The sequence below is a fragment of the Macaca thibetana genome, chromosome 18, assembly GCF_024542745.1.
Source record: "Macaca thibetana thibetana isolate TM-01 chromosome 18, ASM2454274v1, whole genome shotgun sequence".
In the NCBI taxonomy this organism is placed as follows: Eukaryota; Metazoa; Chordata; class Mammalia; order Primates; family Cercopithecidae; genus Macaca; species Macaca thibetana.
The window spans coordinates 10,330,917-10,351,844 of NC_065595.1; the positions used below are offsets into that span (position 1 = coordinate 10,330,917).

General features: G+C 34.9%; 1 protein-coding gene across 2 annotated transcripts in view; it reads right to left on the reverse strand.

Annotated features, from left to right (window-relative positions):
• Positions 1-20,928, reverse strand: part of DOK6 (docking protein 6) — a 437,100-nt gene that overhangs the window by 264,672 nt on the left and 151,500 nt on the right. For both annotated transcript variants that reach the window (XM_050767818.1, XM_050767819.1), the window contains exon 2: positions 18,411-18,518. In XM_050767818.1, coding sequence (XP_050623775.1) covers positions 18,411-18,518 — 108 coding nt within the window. The remainder of the gene's footprint in view (positions 1-18,410; positions 18,519-20,928) is intronic.

The window sequence follows — 20,928 nt, forward strand, 5'->3', positions numbered from 1 at the left end:
TACACAAAGTTAATGACACATAATACAAGTGAGACGTTATTGCCAATGTGTAAAACTAAAGTGAGTCTAGTGCTTAAAACAGACAAGTTAACCTTATAAAGCAGCAAGAAAAATGTAGAAACTCCAGTAAAATACAAAACAGATGATACCAGTCAATTAATTCCTGGATTAATAAAACCTGAAAGCAACCATGCACCTGAAGAATATCTCAAACTCATTAAGAATTAAAAATGCTTGTTAAAACACTGTTGACCGTGACGTTACACCCATCAGATTTGGAAAAGTTAATGAATGAGGGTAAGCATCAGTGAGAATGTGAGAATACAGAGATCCTCATGTATCAGGTGAATATGTACAATCAGCTGCCATTCTGGAAAGCCATCTGTAGTACATATGTAAGTACATATATTTAACATGATTATCTCATTCCTTAATATATTCACCAAAGTTTCTCACAAGGAGGGGATACAAAATCTTAATTACAGCACGGTTTGAGATAATGAGAAGTTACTAACAATCTAGTTTCTATCACTAGGAAAAATGGAAGAGTAAAATATAGTGAAGGTAAACCATGAAATATCCTGTAACAGAAGCAACTGGCAAAATGGACACATAGAAATGCGAATGGATCTTAAAAGCCATAATGCAAGCTGAGTAAAAATAAGAAACAGAATAAGGGTTGTAACATAATAGCAGGTACGTGGGTTTAAAATGCAGTAAGTGTATGAGAAATCAATAGTACAAATGTATAAGAATTATAGAAATACAAAGTTTCCATCAAACTCACTGTAGTGATTGTCTGTGGAGATGGAAAGATGAATGGGATTAAGGAATAGGTATAAAATAGATTAATCAAGTATTATAGAAACCACTGATGATAGCATCCATTAATTAAGTAATATGATTAACTCAACCTGTGTGGCTGAGCTTTACTACACTAGAAAAACAAAGGAAGAGAGATGGATGGAAGGAAGGAAGATGAAAAAGAGTATTTGTACAGTCATTAATATATATCAACTCTTTGTTACAAAAAGGCTAGTTAAGTTTACTTTCCTAAACTTATGAGATCAACACTAGGTGAGATCTACAAGATAACTGTCAATCATGTGTAGCTGATGTTCACCTATACACTTATTGCATCTAGGCATATTTCGTAATATTCAGGCTTATTTATGCTTTCACAAATTCAGCTAGAAACTATATAGCTTTAAATCATAGAAAACCCAATTACCAGTGATTGAGACCTGAGGTAGGCAAACTATAGCCTACGGACCAATTTGGTCTACCCTCTGTTTTTTGTAAATAAAGTTATATCAGAACACAGCCAGGCCTATTTCTTTACATGTTGTCTGTGGCTGCTTCATGCATTACAAAGGCAGAGTTTGAGCTCCAACAAAGACCTATGGTCTACAAAGCGTAAACTTTTTACTAGCTGACCCTTTACATTAAAAAAGTGTCCTCTGGGGGCTAATTTCAACAAACAGGACCTCTTTTTGTTCCACATTAGAACTTTGAAGTACATAGTTACTGGTGATGGTTCAATGCTGTTAAGAGGCAGCGTGTCAGGTCCATCTAGCTGCCCTTTTCTTAGCATTTCTCACAGCTTGTTTCCTCGTGGCCACAAAATGACTGCTGCATGTCCAGCCATCATGATTTCAATTTAGAAAAAAGAATAAGGGGCATTATTGTCCATATCAGAAAACATAAAACCCTATTGATAGCTTTTATCAGACTTTAATTTATATCTCATTTGCCAGAAATGTACCTCCCTATCTGTAAGAAGTATAGAACAGTGATCATTCTGCTTTCTCAGTCTCGTTAGTAGAGATGGGAGAGAAAGTCATGTGTCACGAATGGGAGTTGAGTTAGCAACGAATTAAATTATATCCCATGACTGAATTGCCAAAGTTGTATCATGTTTCACTTCAAATATGATGCCTATCGGTGTATACCTCCTACAGTCCATGAGGGAAATGTGGAGCTCCTAATTTTATCAGCCTAAAAAATTCCCTCCCATATGAAAGCTAAAGTAAAATTGTAATGGTAGCCACTAGAGTTAGATCACAATGCAGAACTTTAAAGGTATAGTCCCTGCTTCCTTAAAAACAAAATAGCCTAAAATGACAGTGTAAGCACGTCCATATGTTCTGAGTTGTTCTGAGTAGAGTTGTACTGTTACCAGTACCTTTCCATAAATTAGAGAAAATATTGTCAGAGGGCTGGGAAGGCATGAATGATGAGCCACAACAAACAAGTTATCAACCGCTGGGCCCTGCAAGGATGTCAGATGGGCACTGGTGGTGGGCAGAATTCTAAAATGTCCTCCAAGATGCCCCAACCCCTGCTGTACATGCCCTAAATTAAGTTATGTCATATGACACTGTTTAAGAAAGAGTGGTTCCCAGGTCCATCAACAAATTAATGGATAAAAAAAAAATGTGCTGTATATACATGATGGAATGCTATTCAGCCATAAACAAGAAATCAAGAAAATAATTCTTAATTTATTAAGAATGAAAATCTGTCATTTGTGGCAACATGGATGAGCTTGGAGGAGATTAAGTGAAATAAGTTAGGTATAGAAAGATTAATGCCACACATTCTCACTGCATGGAGAAGCTAAAAAGTTGAGCTCATAACAAAGAGTAGAATTGTGGTTATTAGAGGCTGGGAAGGGTCAGGGGGCGGGGGAATATTGAGAAGTTGCTTTTTAAAAGGTGTAAGATTACAGCTAGAGAGGAGGAATAAGTTCTAGTGTTCTGGCACCGTAAGGTTACTGTAATTAACAACTATATTTTTTCAAATAGCTAGAAAGACAGATGGTTAACATTCTCAACACAAAGAAAAATAAATGTTCGAGGTGATGAATATGTGAATTACCCTGATTTGAATATTATACTTTGTACAAATGTATCAAAGTATCACATTGTATCCCACAAATATGTACAATTATGTATCAATTGAAAATAATAAAACTGAAAACAGAAAAAGGAAATGAAAATGAAAGAAAGATTCCCCAGGCATGCCTGGCTTCATCATGGAAGCTTTCCAAAAGCAGAGTTTTCTCTAGTCGGTCACTGAAACGGAAGTCAGAGATCCAAAGCACGAGAAGGATTTGATGTGCGCTGCTGGCTTGGAGACGGAGAGAATTACAGATTGCAATGGCCTCTAGTTGTTGAAAGCAGCTTCTTGTTGATAACCAGCAAGGAAACAGGAAGTCAGCTCTACAGCTATACGGAACTGAATCCTGTCAACAACAGAAGGGGCTTTGAAGCAGATTTTTCTCTACAGCCACTAGATGAGAACTCAGTCCACCTTGACGTCTGCCTTCTGAAACCCTGAGACAGGCTGAATCAGGCTTTTAACGCCAGAAATGTGAAGTTTAAAAAAATGGGTATTTTTGAGCACCTGAGTTTGTGATGATTTATTATGTAACAAAAGAAAACGGAAACTGTACTTCAATTATTGTTAGTATTTGAACTGCATAAAAGATTCAATTCTTTGGGATAATGGTGAGACGGACCAGATCAGTTTGCTTGGAAGATGGAACTGGAATAAAACATTTAAAAAATGGACTTCTGGCTGGGCGCAGTGGTTCACACCTGTAATCCCTGCAATTTGGGAGGTTGAGGCGGGCGGATCATGAGGTCAGGAGATCAAGATCATCCTAGCCAATATGGTGAAACCCCGTCTCCACTAAAAAAAAAAAAAAAAAAAAAAAAAAAAGTACAAAAATTAGCTGGGCGTGGTGGTGGGCACCTGTAATCCCAGCTACTCGGGAGGCTGAGGCAGGAGAATCACTTGAACCAGGGAGCCGGAGGGTGCAGTGAACCGAGACTGTGCCACTGCACTCCAGCCTGGCGACAGAGCGAGACTCTGTCTCAAAAACAAACAAACAAAAAGTTGGCTTCTTTTGGCCTACCTTCGGAGACTTTGGCAAACCAGCTAAGGACTAGGAGAATAACATGATAGCTTCCAGCATAGGAGAATGTCAAATAGGAAGACAGTTTCCAGTATACCCAGGAAAACCTTTTATGAAAGAAAAACGATTAGAGAATTCCAGGCTATTGAAAATCCAGTTACATTTTAATATTATACTATGCTTGATAGCTAAATATGATTAACTTGATTCAAAAAGTAGAAAAGGAGAACTATGGGGAAATAGTTGCATTTAAAAGTAAAACTTTATAATCTTTCCTTCTCTTCCTCAGTCCACTTCCAAATAAATGGGGGGGAAAAAAACCTTGTTTGCCTTCATATTGTGTGGGAGAAATTGAACCATTTCTTCAGGAGATCAATTTATGTGTGACAATATTCTGAGTAGAGAAATTAAACAGTTATGATCAAAACAAATAATTTAACTGTCTCAAAGCCCCCAGTTCCCTAGGTTAAGGACCTGCTCTCAAATAAAACTAGTTTGGTGTTTTTTTTTCTCAGTCTGCAAATTAAGATTCTTCAAAGGTCAATTAAAATCGTACTGTTGTTTTGCACTGAAGTAAATAAAGAGCTTTAAAAATGTTAAAATACTATACAAATTTGAAATAAATATGAAGCAACATTATTATTTCAATTTATAGTGAGGTGCAAAGTATTATTCAAGATAAATTCTCACTGAAATAGTTGAAATTGTAAGTTCTAAATAAATATGTATTTATAACTTAAAGTGTAATATATAACTCCATTAATGGTAGGAAACAATTTATTCTCATTGGACATTCTGCAGTAAGCATTTGTACTGTTGCATCTGTCATATATTATGCAATTAGGCAGAATTTGTTGATAGATTAAAAAGAGAGTTTTAAAATTCAAAAATGCACTGAAATAATGAAAATCATTAGATCTAAATCTGTGAATTAAATGCAAAGATGCTCCAGAAATGATGGAAATAATGTCATAACAGTGTTGCAGTAGTGAACATTCTTTCACACTATCTGATTTCCCATGTAAAATGATTTGTTTGAAATTATCATCCAAATTTGTCTCAAAACTTGTCTAAAGTTGATATGAATTATTTTCTTAATTTCAAAGATGCAAACTCTAAGGCAGAAATGACTTTTACAACAACACTTACTTTACATTTTACATATTATCTTACTCGCAATCACCTCTTCACTTTGTGTGCCATGATATTATTATTACTTGCATTTTACAAATAGGGAAATATATTGTTTACATTATACTATAATTTTTCTTATATAGTACCATTATAGATGGTTGCTTTACAAAAGAAAAAATGGATAAATTTAAAAAGTGGAATAAAGACATTAATTTTGCTAACATAAATCATGGTTCTATATACTCTAAGTCAATCCCAGATCAGTAATACAGGTATTTTTCTTTTTTTAAAAAATTATTTATTTATTTTATTTTACTTTAAGTTCTGGGATACATGTGCAGAACGTGCAGGTTTGTTGCATAGGTATACATGTGCCACGGTGGTTTACTAAGAGTCTGAATCATAACTGCTGTAGAGAAATGGGTAATAAACAGAAATCTGAATTACTAAGTGATCTGCTTTCCATGGCAATATTAAGCCACACAGAATAATTCTTATTGGCGATAGATATCTAAGATTTTGTAAAATTTTTTATTTGACTTTAATTCAACTATTAAAAATCAAGTTTACCTCTGTCAGTTTCCTAGAATTTAGACATCACAGCTTTACAGATCCCCTCCACCTGAAAGTGTTAACACCTAGTGCCTCTCACTAATCTCTGGTTTCGAGTTTTCCATTCATAACCAGACCATCCCTCTAGAGACACTCTACACAGATGGTGCATTAGGCTGTGGTCACATTCCCCACTCTTCATCCAACATAAACACGAACTTTTCATTTTCCATTTCTTTGAGTCTTCCCTGAGACACTTGCATGTGATAATATAAGTAAATCAATCAGTAAATGATTGTGAATTAAGGTGTCACTGTCCTAGAAACCGATATGTATATTAGTAAGTGCTTCATGTTCAAAAAACTGAGACCCAAACAAATCATGATCACTTTGGGAACTTCTAGCAGGTATTTCAAGAGACACCAAGCCCTTTATCAGCTTTCACATCTCATCACATACGTGCTCATCCAAGCATAGGGCCATTTCTTCTTGGAATCAAAATGAGGGTAGAGTGTCCAACAAAACATTATGCCCATGTGCCATTTCTGCATTTACCAATGCCTTTTCTTATAGTTTTGAAGAAATGGTGTATTTATAGATGGCTGTTTTTCACAAGGATGCCTTTCTTTTCCCCAACTGTCTCAGATGTTTGCTTTACCTAAAGATAAATACTGCCAATGCCAAACAAAGAGAATAAAGTGATGTTTTCAGTGTTGGGTTATGTAACAGGGAATTTAGAAGTGAGATTGGTCCCAATACAAGCATCGCTTTTCTGGCATCATGCAGTTTTTATCCCTGGAACTTCACATCGTTCTATCTTCATTCATCCTTCTAAGGGATTTTATTTATATTTTCTTCCCTGTAGACAGAACTCATATTTATTTTATTAAAATGTCTATAAACTGCTTCTTTTTCATCTGCTTAGAAAATTAAGGAAAATTTATTAGCTGATTCTATGTAAATTGCTCTAGTTCAGTTTTCATTGAGGATAAATTTGTTTTGAATATCTGCTATGACAATTATATACAGCTACATTTTCAACCCTAATGCATTTTTAATAACTTCCTTCAGCAGCTAGTGATTTGAATTTCAAATTTCTTTCTGCCAAGAAGTTTCTAAAAAGTATATACCATTTTCTAGCAGTTTCATATAAAAATTGATTTATGCTGCAAGATCTCTCAGTAAACATATCAAATGTCTAAATGATACCATTAATACTCATAAGCTAATACACAAAAACTTCTGTGATATGGGATGTTCCACATAGGGCAGAACACAAAGTTAAAGTTGGTAAAGAAATAATTGTATCCTTAGCTTATTTTTTTCAGAAATCTCTCATTTAGGTTGCAAACATTTCATTTGATTGATTATTTTAATTTATTGCTATTGAGTGTTATAGCAGATTTTAGGGTATATCAAAGTAACTGGTTAGTTACATGTTTATGATATTTAAACACTCACAAATAGAACAGTTTGAGAAATCCACACTAGTCTATCTCTCTAAGCCATCTTGATAATGAATATTTTTTCCTAATTCTGAAGATCCAATATTTGGACTGGCCATTAATTAGCTAAGAGAAAACAAAGATTTCGCATCTCGCCTGTCTCTAAAAGGAGCTTCCTTTATTTACCTGACTCTCAGAGGCAACTATGACCAAATTTACAACTTAGCCAATGTTCGCTTCTGAAGAAAAAGGACTACTGAGTCTAGAAATAGAGCAAGCCATGAGGAATTATGGTTTAGTCCATGATTTTGTAAGAGCAAGAGTACACTGGAGCATAAAAATATTTAAAAACTTCTGTGATATTTTTTGCCTTGATGGCTGATTGTCTAGGCCTTGGACAAAGTAACACCATCTGATCCCGATGGTGACATTCAAGTCACCCACAGCCACCTGTCCTGTCCCATGGAGATACCCACAGCCTCCAATAATGTGCTTTCTCCTTCTCCTTTGTAAATAACAAAATTTTTAAAAGTTTTCTCTTTGGTAAAATAAATATATTCCCTCTTTAGAATTATTACTATTTCCTTGGTATTGATAATTACTATAACCTTTGCGGTTTAGTCTTTTAACATTTATTCCACTAACAGCTACTCATTTAAGTGGCGCTCTTTGCAATTTTTAAAATCATTTCTTAGATTAGTTTTTTTTTTCCTGTTAGGGATCCACTTTTTTTATTTGTAGCTCTCAATAATCTTAGAATTGAAATACCTGTGAAATACCACGGATGTTACTCTAAGGCTCATACCAAACCCTATGCCATTTAGAGAAAAGGGCTTATTACAAAGTTTAATTTTGCATGGATCTGCTTTTACAGATGGGCTTTGATATACACCCACCTTAACCTTAATTCTATTCAGTAGGTTTCCTGGGCAATTTCACTACAATCTGCTGTACTTCTAATTGCTTAATGAAAATATATACCTGAATATACCATAGATGCCTCATACTATGCCAAGGATGACATTTTTCTTCACCAGTGAAAACTGCTCCTCCTCATATGGTAACTGTTTCTGTGAATGGGAAATCATTCATCCATCACCCTGTCTTGAAAAGATCAGAACTTTCATTCCTCTCTCTTCTATTTCCCCTATACACAGTCACAAAGTCTTTTTAAAAAGTTTTATTTGTATAAATTTAGGGAATACCTGTGCAGTTTTGCTACATGAATATGCTGTGCAGTGGGGGAGCCTGGGCTTTTCACCATGGCCTGAAGAGTATACACTGTATCCATTAAGTAATTAATTCTACTTGACTGTGCCTGGAAAATGTCACCTAAACCTATCTCCTCCTTTCCATTCACCTACCTTTCTCCATTCAGGACTCTGACATCTATTTTTGGGAAGTGAAAATATTATAATATATAATTAACTAGTTTCTCTGTTACGTAGTGTATTGCCCTATCCATTGGCTGTGACACCACAAAAATGGATTTTTTCTGAAATACGTATTTGAGAATATGACAAAGCATTTTAACCCTTTCACAACTCCCCTATTGCCTAAAGATAAAAACTAAACTCGTAGTAAGGTATTTATACCCCGTTATTGCCCCATGCACTTCTTTTGGGCTCATCTTTCCCACTCCAGACCTCCTTTCAGAGCCTGCCAACACTAGATGACTCAAATTCTCTTCAAATTATCATGCAATGTAGCTTCTCAGTACTTGTGGTCACATTTTTCTTCATATAATGCATTCCCCCCATTATTTTACTTTGTCAAAACTAGTTAAACTTAAGAAGTCCCTAAAGTGTCAAGTCCTTGGTAAAGTCCTAGTTGCCAGAAGCAGAATGAACTGTTCCTGTGTACTTTTAATATTGTACTCTGCATTTAATCATATTTTGTTATAGTTAGCTATTTATAAACCTTACTTCATCAGATTGTAAAATTTCAAAACAATAATGATAATAACTCTTAGTGTTGATTGACTCCTCCAAACACTCTTAAAATTTTTATATGTAGAACCTTATTCAAGTCTCCTACTGGTCCTAGAAGATTAGGACAATTACTGTCCCTAGTGTACAAACAAGAAGAGTATCCTCTTCATTTTCTGAAACTTGGGGTCTGCGTTATCACTACACATAGTAGTCTCACAAAGATTTATATTACATTATGATTATATTCATAATCATATTGCATTCATATATGAATTGGGCTTAATAGCAACTCCCCAATAAAGAAGGCAGATCTCTTTTCCTTTGTAGCACAGAGGCAACAACTTCTAGAAACAGATGTGCCCACATGTTACTTATCTCACTCGACAAGTGCATATATTTATATTGATGGCTTTTACCTTAATTTGAGCAATTCAGAGGTGCTTAATAGTAATATAATTTTGATGACTAGGAAGAGTAGATCATATTTGAATGATAAACAGTGGCATTATAGAATAACAAAAGAATGGTGAAAGAGAATTTGAGGAAAACCAGATGTACATCCTAAGGGAAAAAGAGAAACAGAAATTATGATCATTGAACTAGTTTAGATACTGGAAAGAAGAGACATAGTAAGGTTGAGACAAAGACACAAGTCTTAGGTAATATTTACTAAAATAAAATCAAAATCAGAAAAGGGGCCTTGTATACACTCCTTAAAAAAAAAAAAAAAAAAAAAAGAAAACCTTAGAATTTTTGCTACTGATGAATCATGCCTATGTTATTTTTCCATGTCAGGATTGATTGAACTTCGCTGTTTTGGTTCATGATCATCACAGAAAAAAATAAAATAAAATTCCTGAAGGGAAACTTAAGTCACTGGGAAAGTGAATTAGCCTTTCCAATGTTATGAAAGGAAAGTTGTAATAATAAAAACTTTCACCTTCATAGCATTGCCAAAGAAGGTAAATTTTAGCTGTCATATCTACTGAAGATAGTTACAAAAGAGCTTCAGGGAGCTTCAATTTAAAAAGTCTGTAGTTTTTAATTACAAGATGATTCCCTTAACTGTTCCTGTTCTCATTGTGCTCTTCATGCTGTTTTGCCACTTCATTTTCACACATGGGAGGGAAAAATCACACACAGAGTGTGTGTGTTTCTGAAATAATTGATCAGTTTTCCAATATTAATTTTTATCCAACCTCCTTATATCAATACTCATATTCTCTTCCAGGTTTTTTGGTAGAATTAATGAAGTATCCCAGGTTCTGTCAAAGACAAAACCCTATAATTATGTACATAAACTTTCTCCTCATCACATTTCCTGCTTACTAGATCATTCCCATAGGCCTACAGGTGTGTTACCTGGAGGTAACATATATGTCATATTTGAAAACACACCTGCTACATGCTGTGGCTCAAAACTCCTTGAAAACGTTTGCTAAGTAGCTGACTCTTTCTCATCCATCATTTTCTTATAGGCTCCTTCAAGTAAACTTAGTCCCCATATTTGAATGAAACAGCTTTTGTCAAAGTCATCAAGGACTTCCGTGTCGTAAATACAATGGTCTCCTTTCTTTCATATTAATCTCTTGTTGGTGTTACCCATAATACCATTTGCTCATCTTTATAAGTAGTTTTCTCTTGGTTTCCAATGATCTACTCTTAATGTTATTTTTCACGTTTTACTGTTTTTTTCCCTAGACTTATATTCTGTCCCTTTTTCCTTCACTGGTCTTCCAAATGTTAGATTGCTAATTCTTCATTTTCTTCTCTGTCTTTTCCAAGGACATTTTATCTAGAACTATAGCATAAGGTACTATCAATATGCCAAAGATAACCAAAGGAACAACTTTAGCAGTGACATTTCCCTCACTTCAGCCCATAACTACTTACCTAATTGACTACTTGACATTTCAGTTTGAATGCCTAATAGACATTTGAAATTTAACATATATAAAGTAAAAGCTCGTGATTTTTACCCAAAGCCAGATCTTCTAGGCTTCCTCATCTCCATGAACCGCATCATCCTTGACATTGTTGCTCAAGCCCAAACCCCAGGATCATGCGTGAGTTCTACCTTTCATTCACACCGGACACTTAATTCATAAGTAAGTCCAACTTACACACCATATCCAAAATACTTACACACCATATCCAAAATTCATCCTTTTACTCAAAAACAATGAAATTAGGTTTATTGTGATCTATTTTTGTTATCTTTCAGTTTAGAATATTTGCCTTTGTGATATCTACTTAGCCCTTTTCCATATTGCTCCTTGGCGTATGCTAATTTTCAAATATTTAGAGCTTTCTAGATAATACATTGTTATTGATTTCTCATTTAAAACATCTATGGTCAAAGAACACAATACTTTTCAGTTTATTAGGACTTGTTAATATTCTTGAATGTGGTCTACTTTGTTGACCATAACATGTGCACTTGAAAGTAACCTGTATTCTATAGTTGTTTTGTGTATTGGTATAAAAGTATCAAGTCAAAGTGGTTGATTGTGTTAAGTCTGATCTCATGTCCTTGCTGACACATATTTTTTTTCTAGCTAGTCTATCATTTGGTGAGAAAGGGAGGGGGTTAAAATCTTCAATATAGTTGTGAAATTGTTTCTTTCTCTCTTTAAATCTGTCAAATTTGCTTCATGTATTTTTAAGTTCTGTAATTAGTTCCATAAAATTTGTGATTTTTATTTGTCCTGATGAATTGATACTGTTGTCATCATGAAATAACCTGTTTATCTTTGGTAATACTCTTTGTCTGGAAGTCTATTACATCTGATTTAATACAGCCACTCCAAATTTCTTACGATTACTATTTTCATGGTCAATCATTTTTTTCCTTCCATTTGCATTCAGCCTATCTGTATATTTAATGTGCATTTTTTGTAGACAGCCTATTGTTAGGTTTTGATTTATTTCCATTCAAATAATTTTTCCTTTTTAACTGGAATGTTTACTAACACAATGTAATTATTCATGTGATTGACTTTAAATAAACTATTTTCTTCTTTGTTTACATTTTTGCATATTTTTGCTGTTGTTTTACCTCTTTTCTCCTTTCCTATTTTCTTCTGGAATTTTTGAATGTTTTTTAAAATTCAATTTTAGTTTATTCACTTTTGAGCTATATATTTTTACATTAATTTAAAAATATTATTCTAAGGATTACAGTAAACTCCTTAATTTTTCCAAATCTACTTATACTTAATATAATACCACTTTATGTAAACCATGAAAATCTTACAATGGTGTGAGTCCGTTTTACTCACCAACATCTTTACATTATATTGATCACATATATTACATATTCATACATTATAAATCATGTATACATATATAATGGCAAAGTTAGTATTTTATATTTACCTATGTATTTATCATTCTTGATTCCCTTCATCTATTCCTGAAGAGTCAAGTCCTCTGGTATAATTTGCCTAAAGAACTTGCTTTAACACTTTTGGAGTATAGATCTGAAGGAAATAAACAACTTTAGGTGCTTTTTCTTTTTAACCTGAAAGTGATTTTATCTCACCTTCAATTTGAAGGATATTTTTGCCAGACATAGAATGTTTGGCTGAAGATACGTTGTTTTTTTTGTCACCCTAAAGATGTTCCACAGCCTCTTCTGGCTTCCAAGATCACTGCCCTCCAGATCACTGGCCACCAGTATGTCATGTCATTTTTCTCTGGCTGCTTTGAAGATTTTCTTTCTCTTTTATGAAAGACCTAGTAGGCATGATTCTTTTTCCAAACATCCTGCTTCAAGTTCACTGAATTTATTAAATCTGTGAATTCATGTCTTTCACCAAATTTGGGAATTTTACAGCCATTATCTTTTTCAAAAAATTTTCTGCCTCATTCTCTTCTTTCTTTGCAATAGGAATACTAACTAAGAAATTGTCCCTTAAGTCCTAGAAGCTGTTTTACTTCTTTGTTTTTTAAAAATTATCTTTTTCATAGCCAGTGATTTTTTTGTTGTTGTTCTATCTTCAAGTTCACTATTTCTTCTATTATTTTATTCCTGCTATTAATCCTAACCAGTGAACTTTTAATTTTGGATGTCTTGTAGTTCTAAAATTTCCATTTAGGATTTCTCTTTTTTCTCCTTTTTGCAGGTGAATTTTGTTTTTGCTTTTTTAAAAACTAGATTGTTTAACTTTTATTTTAGGTTAGGGGTGTATGTGTAGGTTTGTTATATAGGTAAACTTGTGACTGGGGGTTTGGTGCATAGATTATTTCATCACCCAGGTACTAAGCATAGTACTCAACAGTTTTTTTTCTCCTGAAACTTCCTTCCATCCATCCTCCTCCTTCAAGTAAACCGGAGTGTCTGTTGTTCCTCTCATTGTGTCCGTATGTTCTCATTATTTAGCTCTCACTTGTAAGTGAGAACAGGTGGTATATGGTTTTCTGTTCTTGCATTAGTTTGCTAAGGATAATGGACTCCAGTTCCATCCATGTTATATATATGATCTTGTTCTTTTTTCATGGCCAGATAGTATCCATACGTACCATATGGTGTATATGTATGACATTTTCTTAGGTTGGTTCCACGTCTTTGGTATTGTGAATAGTGTTGTGATGTACATATGTGTGCTTGTGCCTTTATGGCACAACTATTTATATTTGGATTTCTTTAAAAAATTTTTTTTCTGTCAAAAATACTTTTTTTTAAATTAAAGGAGTAATGATATTTTCATTCACTTCATCAAGCATGGCATAATAGCTGTTTTTAAATCCCATTCTAATAATTCAGAATCTGAATCATATCAGGTTGAACATTTGCTGATTTTCTTTTCCTTTTAGATTGGACTCCATTTTCATAGTATTTTTTATCTTGAGGAATTTTGGATTTTATATTGGACATTGTAATTGTCATGCGTAGCCTCTGGATTCTGTTACATTTCTCTAAGATGGTTACTGTTTTGTTTCAGCAAGCAATTCCCCTGCTTAGACTGAACTGCCAAATGCTACACTCGTGGTGGGGTGTCGCTCAAACTTCAGTCAGATGCTTAAGCTTTAGTTGTGAGTTGCTTTCAATTTGCCACTTCATAGCTGGTTCAAGGGTCAGCCACACTCTCATTCTGAGTTTATGTACATATTTATGAGCTCCCCTTCTCTAGCATTCTCTTTGGTGGAGTTTCTTCCTCCCTTTCTGGCAGCCTAGGTTTCTCCTGGTTTCTGAACAATGATGCCAAGTCTTTCTGTGGTTGTTTTAGTCAGTGGTTCACAACCTGTTTGGCACCAGGGACAGGTTTCATGGAAGACAATTTTTCCAAGTCTTTCATGGAAGACAATTTTTCCAGGGGGTTGGTGGGGGCTGGGGGACAGTTTAGGGATGATTCAAGCATATTACATTTATTGTGCACTTTATTCCTACTATTATTACATTGTAGTACATAATGAAATAATTATACAACTCACTATAATGTAGAATCAGTGGGAGCCCTGAGGTAGTTTTACGGCAACTAGATGGTCCCATCTGGGGGTGATGGGAGACAGTGACAGATCATCAGGCATTAGAGTCTCATAAGGAGCCCACAGCCTGGATCCCTTTCATGTGTAGTTCACAATAGGGTTCGTGCTCCTATGAGAATCTAATGCCGCCACTGATCTGACAGGAGGTGGAGCTCAGGTAGTAATGCCAGCCATGGGGAACAACTGTAAATAAACATAGATGAAGCTTTGCTCCCTTGTCTGCTGCTGCTCACCTCCTCCTATGCAGCCTGGTTTCTAACAGGCCACAGACCAGCACTGGTTCATGCCCTGGTTGTTGGGAACTGCTGGTTTTAGTCATCCCATTGCCATGGCCAATATTGCTTTGGTGTGACTACATCTGCCCCCAGCCTAAAGCTGCACCCAGAGAAAGGGAGAAGCTGTCATTCACTTGTTTCCAGACCTGACTTTCCCCCACAAATGACTTGCTTTTTTCGGAGACCCAGGGACTTGTTTGTTTTTGTATTTTGTCCAGTGTTAGATAAATGGATGTGCTTTGGTCAAGAACAGGCCAAGGTAAATAGCCTGCATAACTCAGCAGGATTGGAGTGCAGGTGCACAATTCCATGCATTATGTAAACACAGCTATGTAGTCATAACATGGGAAGGTTCATCACCTGGCTCGGAGCCACTATTGTTTGCAAAAGGTATAACTGCCCTGCTGACACTGTGCATATGGCATGCCCAGAGGAAGAAAGAGAGCCAGAGTAGTCTTTGCAAAATATCTTCATTTTGCAGTCAAACACTGGGGAGTCAGGACACAGGTCGGGCTTGTACCCAGGCAGACAGTGAAGCCACTGACTCTGTAAGGGAGAGCCGGTTGTCTGAAGACAGGCAGCAGGGAGCCAGAAACCAGCTTGGGCTGAGAGGGAGAGAGTTATGCTGCTGACCCTGAAAGGGAGAGCCAGCCATGCAGCTGTGAGTGGGAGCTGCAGGAGTCACAGAGGCTGCTGAGAAGATCACAGCTGGAGCAAGCAGCCGAGATAAAGGTGGACAATGTAAGTAAGCTGCTGATGAGACAGACAGTGTGAGAGAGCTGCTGAATAAAGCCATGTGTCATCTACCTGTCATTTCTTGAGTGTTCTTCCAGCTCCCTAACCCCAACCACTCACTCCCCTTGAACCTCAGCTGGGGCTTGAACCTGACATCCAGAGTTTCTATATGTCATCTGTGGGAGAATTATACTGTCAGAGGATCACTGTTGTGTACAGAAAATGAAAACACAAAGTGGTATTTTAAGACTATAATGCCAGACCTGGGCTTAAAACCCTGTCATTGACTCTCATCACTTATAGTTTAATTCAGTTTTTATGACCTCTTTTCCTACACTCCAGTCACAACAGATCTCTTTCAGATCCTTGATCACACTGAATTGTTTCTATCTCATTTTTATTGGTAATGGTTTTTAAATTTTTTTCTTTCTTCTTGGAATTATCTTTCTTTATATCACTGAATTTGTTAAGGACTGACTTATTTTTTCAGTTGAGTCTTAGCCTACTCATATCTATAGCTGTTACCCATTAATTCCGTATTATATTATCCTTTTTTTAAAAAAAAGATGCATTTATTATATATTTACATTGTTTTATGTTATTAAGAAGTGAAGATCAATGATAGACTAGAGCACCATCTTTCCAATACTGCATCCCCAGTGCATGGCCCAGTGCCACATTCATGGTAAGGGCTCCATAAACATGTCTGATGATGATGATGACATGGAGTTCCATACCAGGCTAACGGATAGGCCATGTTTTGACAGTTCACAGAACAACTCAAGGAATGAAGTTTGCCTTGAAATTCACAGCTCACAGTAGAAGCCAAATGATTTTTAATGAGGCAGTCTGTAAGATAAATAGGAGTTAGCATTTTCTTTAGCTCTGAGCACTGCCGTGGAGTGCCTGTGATTGCCTCTGTAGGGTAAGGAGTGGGCAAGGTAGCAAAAACAAGAGAATATAAAATAAGGAGGAAGGGCTGTTTCACATGCCTCCTAGAGATGACCCTTTTTCTTCATTTGGCTGACACATTACCACCACTGGTTTGGCCATTCAACTATCATCTTTGCAGAGAAGTTTTATCTGAGCTCCAAATTAGGTAAAATGCTCTTCCTTCAGCAATCTGTGACTACTTCTCCATCTGTACCTGCTATATTGAATTGAAGTTATTTGTGTATTTGTGTCTTTTCCACTAGAATGCAAGCTTTTTCGGGGCAAGACTGTGTCTCACGCATCTTTGAATTCCCAACCAGGAGTGGAATGCCTAGCATAGAGCAGACACTCCAGGCCCATCTGTGTCCAAATTACCAATCCTTATAGTGAGGTTAGAGTACTAGAGTGTGTCTATTTTTTTTTAATAAAAGATAGCTGAGTCCAGAGATAAGATAACGCTTCTTGACAATTTTTCCTGTTTCATTTGTAAGTAAAAATAAAGCAAGCTGTACTGGCTAGAGAGTTCCAACTAGTATATGTCACTAACCAGCAGGCAGGAACTCTGACCAGGCATCCAAAGAAGATATAATATGCTCAGCCCATCAAAATTTTACTCACAAACTAAATATCATGGGCTCACATTTTTACAACCGGCAGTTCCTCATTGTTAGGCTTAACATTATTGCCAAAGTCATAATCATAGTTATAACACAAACATACCAGTAAGACTTTAGAATTCAAATAATTGCATATAATTAGATTGAGAAGTATTATACTGGCTGTTTTATGATAGCATATATCACATAATCTTTAGAGATATATAACAATTTTAAAATTCATCTACTCATGAGAAAACCAAATATCCATGAGCTAGTAAGTGATGGGACAGAAACTTTAACTTGTATTCTCTGGCAGTAAGTCTATATTAATATACGGAATACTTCAATGGGTATGGTAGCTCATGTCTGTAATCCCAGAACTTTGGGAAGTCAAGGCAGGAGGATTGTTTGAGATCAAGAGTTTGAGACCAGCAACATAGCAAGACCAATGTCTATTTATATTTAAAATATTTTTAAAATTATATATATGTGTGTTATATATATATTATATATAGAGAGAGAGAGAATGGGTTCCTAGACAGTTTTACAAACTCCAATTTTAAATGGTTACTAGTTAATATTCATAACTAATAGTAATAAATGCTAGTTATTGTCAAATAATCTATTTTTCAAAAAGAAATTAGAACAATATATATTACATAAAATAAAATTCCACATATTCATTACATTATTGAGGAAAACTTACTCCATGTATGACCAATGAGAAATTAAAATCTTTACCGAGCATTCTACCAGTAAGCAACACTGTTCTACAACTCTGAGTTTTGATCACGAATCCTTTGCATCACTATAAAATACCTAGCTGTGTTTTGATATTATCATGAAAGATATACTTAGCATCATTTTGGGGTTATGCTTTACATTCTTTTAATTCTTAGGAAATTGATACTTTATTCCTACTGTTTATGCCTTATCTCTACACATCAGCATATTCAAGGATCCTTTTCTTAAGGAGCTTACAAAACAGCAAATGCCATATACGTTAACAATATCGTTAGCACTGTTAAAGGCAGCCCCTTAAATTTTATCTAGTAAATATTGTTCACAGTTTACATCAAGTAACAAATGCATAATGAACCTGAAGAGAGAAAATACCTACTCAGCACCTTAGAAAATGATTTGGTTGAGTTATGAGTCATCTCATTTTGCAAAGTAGCAATAAAAATGGGTCTTTGATTTTGCAGAGGTACCACTGGCATTTACAACAGATAATTAAAATAAAGGAGAAAAATAACTTCTGCATTTTATCAGAAAAGGGCATTTTTCCCAAGCCATTAATTTTTGCCACTGCAGATTTCATCTATCAAAGAAATATCTCCACAAGTCCTCAAGGGCCCAGTTATTCCCCAGGGACTCCCAGGACTGTGACTTACCTTATGAAAGTTTCTGAAATAAGCTGCCTTTTCATCTGGAAATTTTTCTAACCTTCTGGGTCCTTTGCTAGAAGCCTTCTTGAAAACCAACCAGCATCGTCTGAAAATCTGAAAGCAAATAAAAGAATCCCATTATTCATATTTTTAAATGAGTTTATGACATCAGGAGTTTATTCATCAATTTTTTAAGTGCACTTCACAGAGAGGAACTGTTTTTGATTGACAAGCACGTTCTTAATTAAGATTACAGTTTTTTTTTTAAATACGGTATTTCATGTAAAATTTTTTCTGAAAAGATTTTGTTTTGAGGTTTTCACTGTGCTGGCTGGTTTTAGTAGTCTTTAACATAACGAAATCATCTGAATATCAATATCATATAAATTACTTATCACCATCCTAGTGACAGACAATGTCTCCATCTTCCATGCTAGGGCAATAGCAGGTTAATAAAGTTAAGTGAAGCACTTACATAATATTCAATTTTCTATCTTTGAAAAAAATCACATTTGAAAATTTACTTGTAGAATTTTAGATTTTTAAAAATAGATGTTCATTAATAATGTTAAACAGAAAGAAATATATTTTTATTATGAGCACATCTGTCTCAGACTTTCTAACTTTTGTAATAGGAAGTATTTACAAAATACTTATGTGCAATAAATTAAAATCTATATACATATTTAATCCTCATAATGAAATGAGATAAAGATAAAATAGGCATTACTTTCATTTCAAGATAAAGTTTGTGCCAATGTCAGGATTTGAACACACACAATCTGAATCTTAAGCTTTGATTTTAAAAAAACAAGATTACTAATTACACTAACACAAACCATAATTTCTGAACCTTGCCTTTATTTTATAGGACTGATTACTATTGGACCTGTAGATTGTTCATTATCTGTTTTCCACCATATCACACTCTCTCAACAGGTAAGTTTTGAAGACAAGGTAATAAAATAAATCTTTTTTTCCAGTAATTGAAGAAGTCTAAAAATGCAAATTGGCCACAACTTTTAAATTTCAAAGTTTAGTGTATTCTTTGCTGGTGGATAATTTCTTTACGCCCATAAGGAAATCGATAGAAGGAAACTTCTGAAATCTAGATCACAATATTTCTCTTCTATGTCTTCATCTAAATTGCAAAGTTGTCACATTATGTTTGGTGTTTTTTTTTTTTTTTTTTTTTTTTTTTTTTTTTTTTTTTTACAAATATAGTCCAGATAATATAATTCCTTTGAAGTGTGCATTGCTTATTATTCACTAGAAGAGTCTTTTCCATGTTAAAAGGCATTCTTGCAACTATCACATAAAGGCCTCTCATTATAAAAGTAGAACAACCAAGCACACACATACTTTGATTTTACTCTTTCTTTCTTACATCCTCTTCAGGAGCCTTGAAAAGCATGTGCAGGATAATCCTGAACCTCCTGCACACATGAACATGCCTCTCCTCTGCCTGGATCAAACACCTCCTAACCATGCACCTGAAAATTATGAACTAAATCACTCCTTTAGAGCTCCTGGTGTTCTTTCTACATACAGCTCCTGTATTTCACACATAATATTGTAGTTATGTGCTTCTTTGGCCCCTCACTGATCCTCACCCCCAGAGTGAAATGTATGTAAAAAAATAGATGATTAGAATATGATCAGCATATGGTTTATTTAGCTTTAATTAACTTAATTCTACATAGATTTATTTAGTGCTGTAGAATTCTGCTTTTGGACTTCAATGAAGTAATTACATTTCAAGTGGTAACAGATTTTGGAAATGCAAACATCTAAGAAGAGACAGTTTGGTACAGTGGAAACTTAATAAAACTCTAGAATCAAACAGACACAGGTTTACATTATGGCCATGCCACTTACTAGCTGTGCAACCTTACACAAATTACTTAGTGTATTAGCTAATAAAGAAGAGTACCTCATGAAACAGAGGGAGGATTTACCAAGATGGGCTTATGTTCTAATACACAGAATACTCTCCACAAGGCTCAGCCATTTCTCAAGCTCCTTTTTCTTATAGAGTAGGTACAATTTTCTGCACAAGACAAAGCCATACGAAGGGACACTTTTTACCCAATGATATACAATTCTAATAAATATTCAGCTTCAGAATATTCAGATGTAAATATTTTGCAACCAGAAAAATTAGAGCACCATATAATTTTTTGTAAAAAAAATAGAAAGCATATTAATGATCTCCCAAGTACAGATAGTGAAACTACGAATATTGTACTTGGAATTCCAGCTCAGCCCCTTGCTGGAGCCACATAACTTTGGGCAGGGCATTTATCTCTCTGAGCTTGTGTCCTTAAATTAGCTTGAAGACAATTAAGTGTTAAGTGTTAAAAAATTAAGTATATAAATCTCATGCCGCAGTGCATAGAAGATAGTCAATATACACAGGGTATTTTAATACAAAATGGATAAAATGCTCTTAGCAACAGACCTTGTTCAGCACACCTATAACCATTGTTGGTATTTACATATACTGTAAAAATTATTGCTTGCA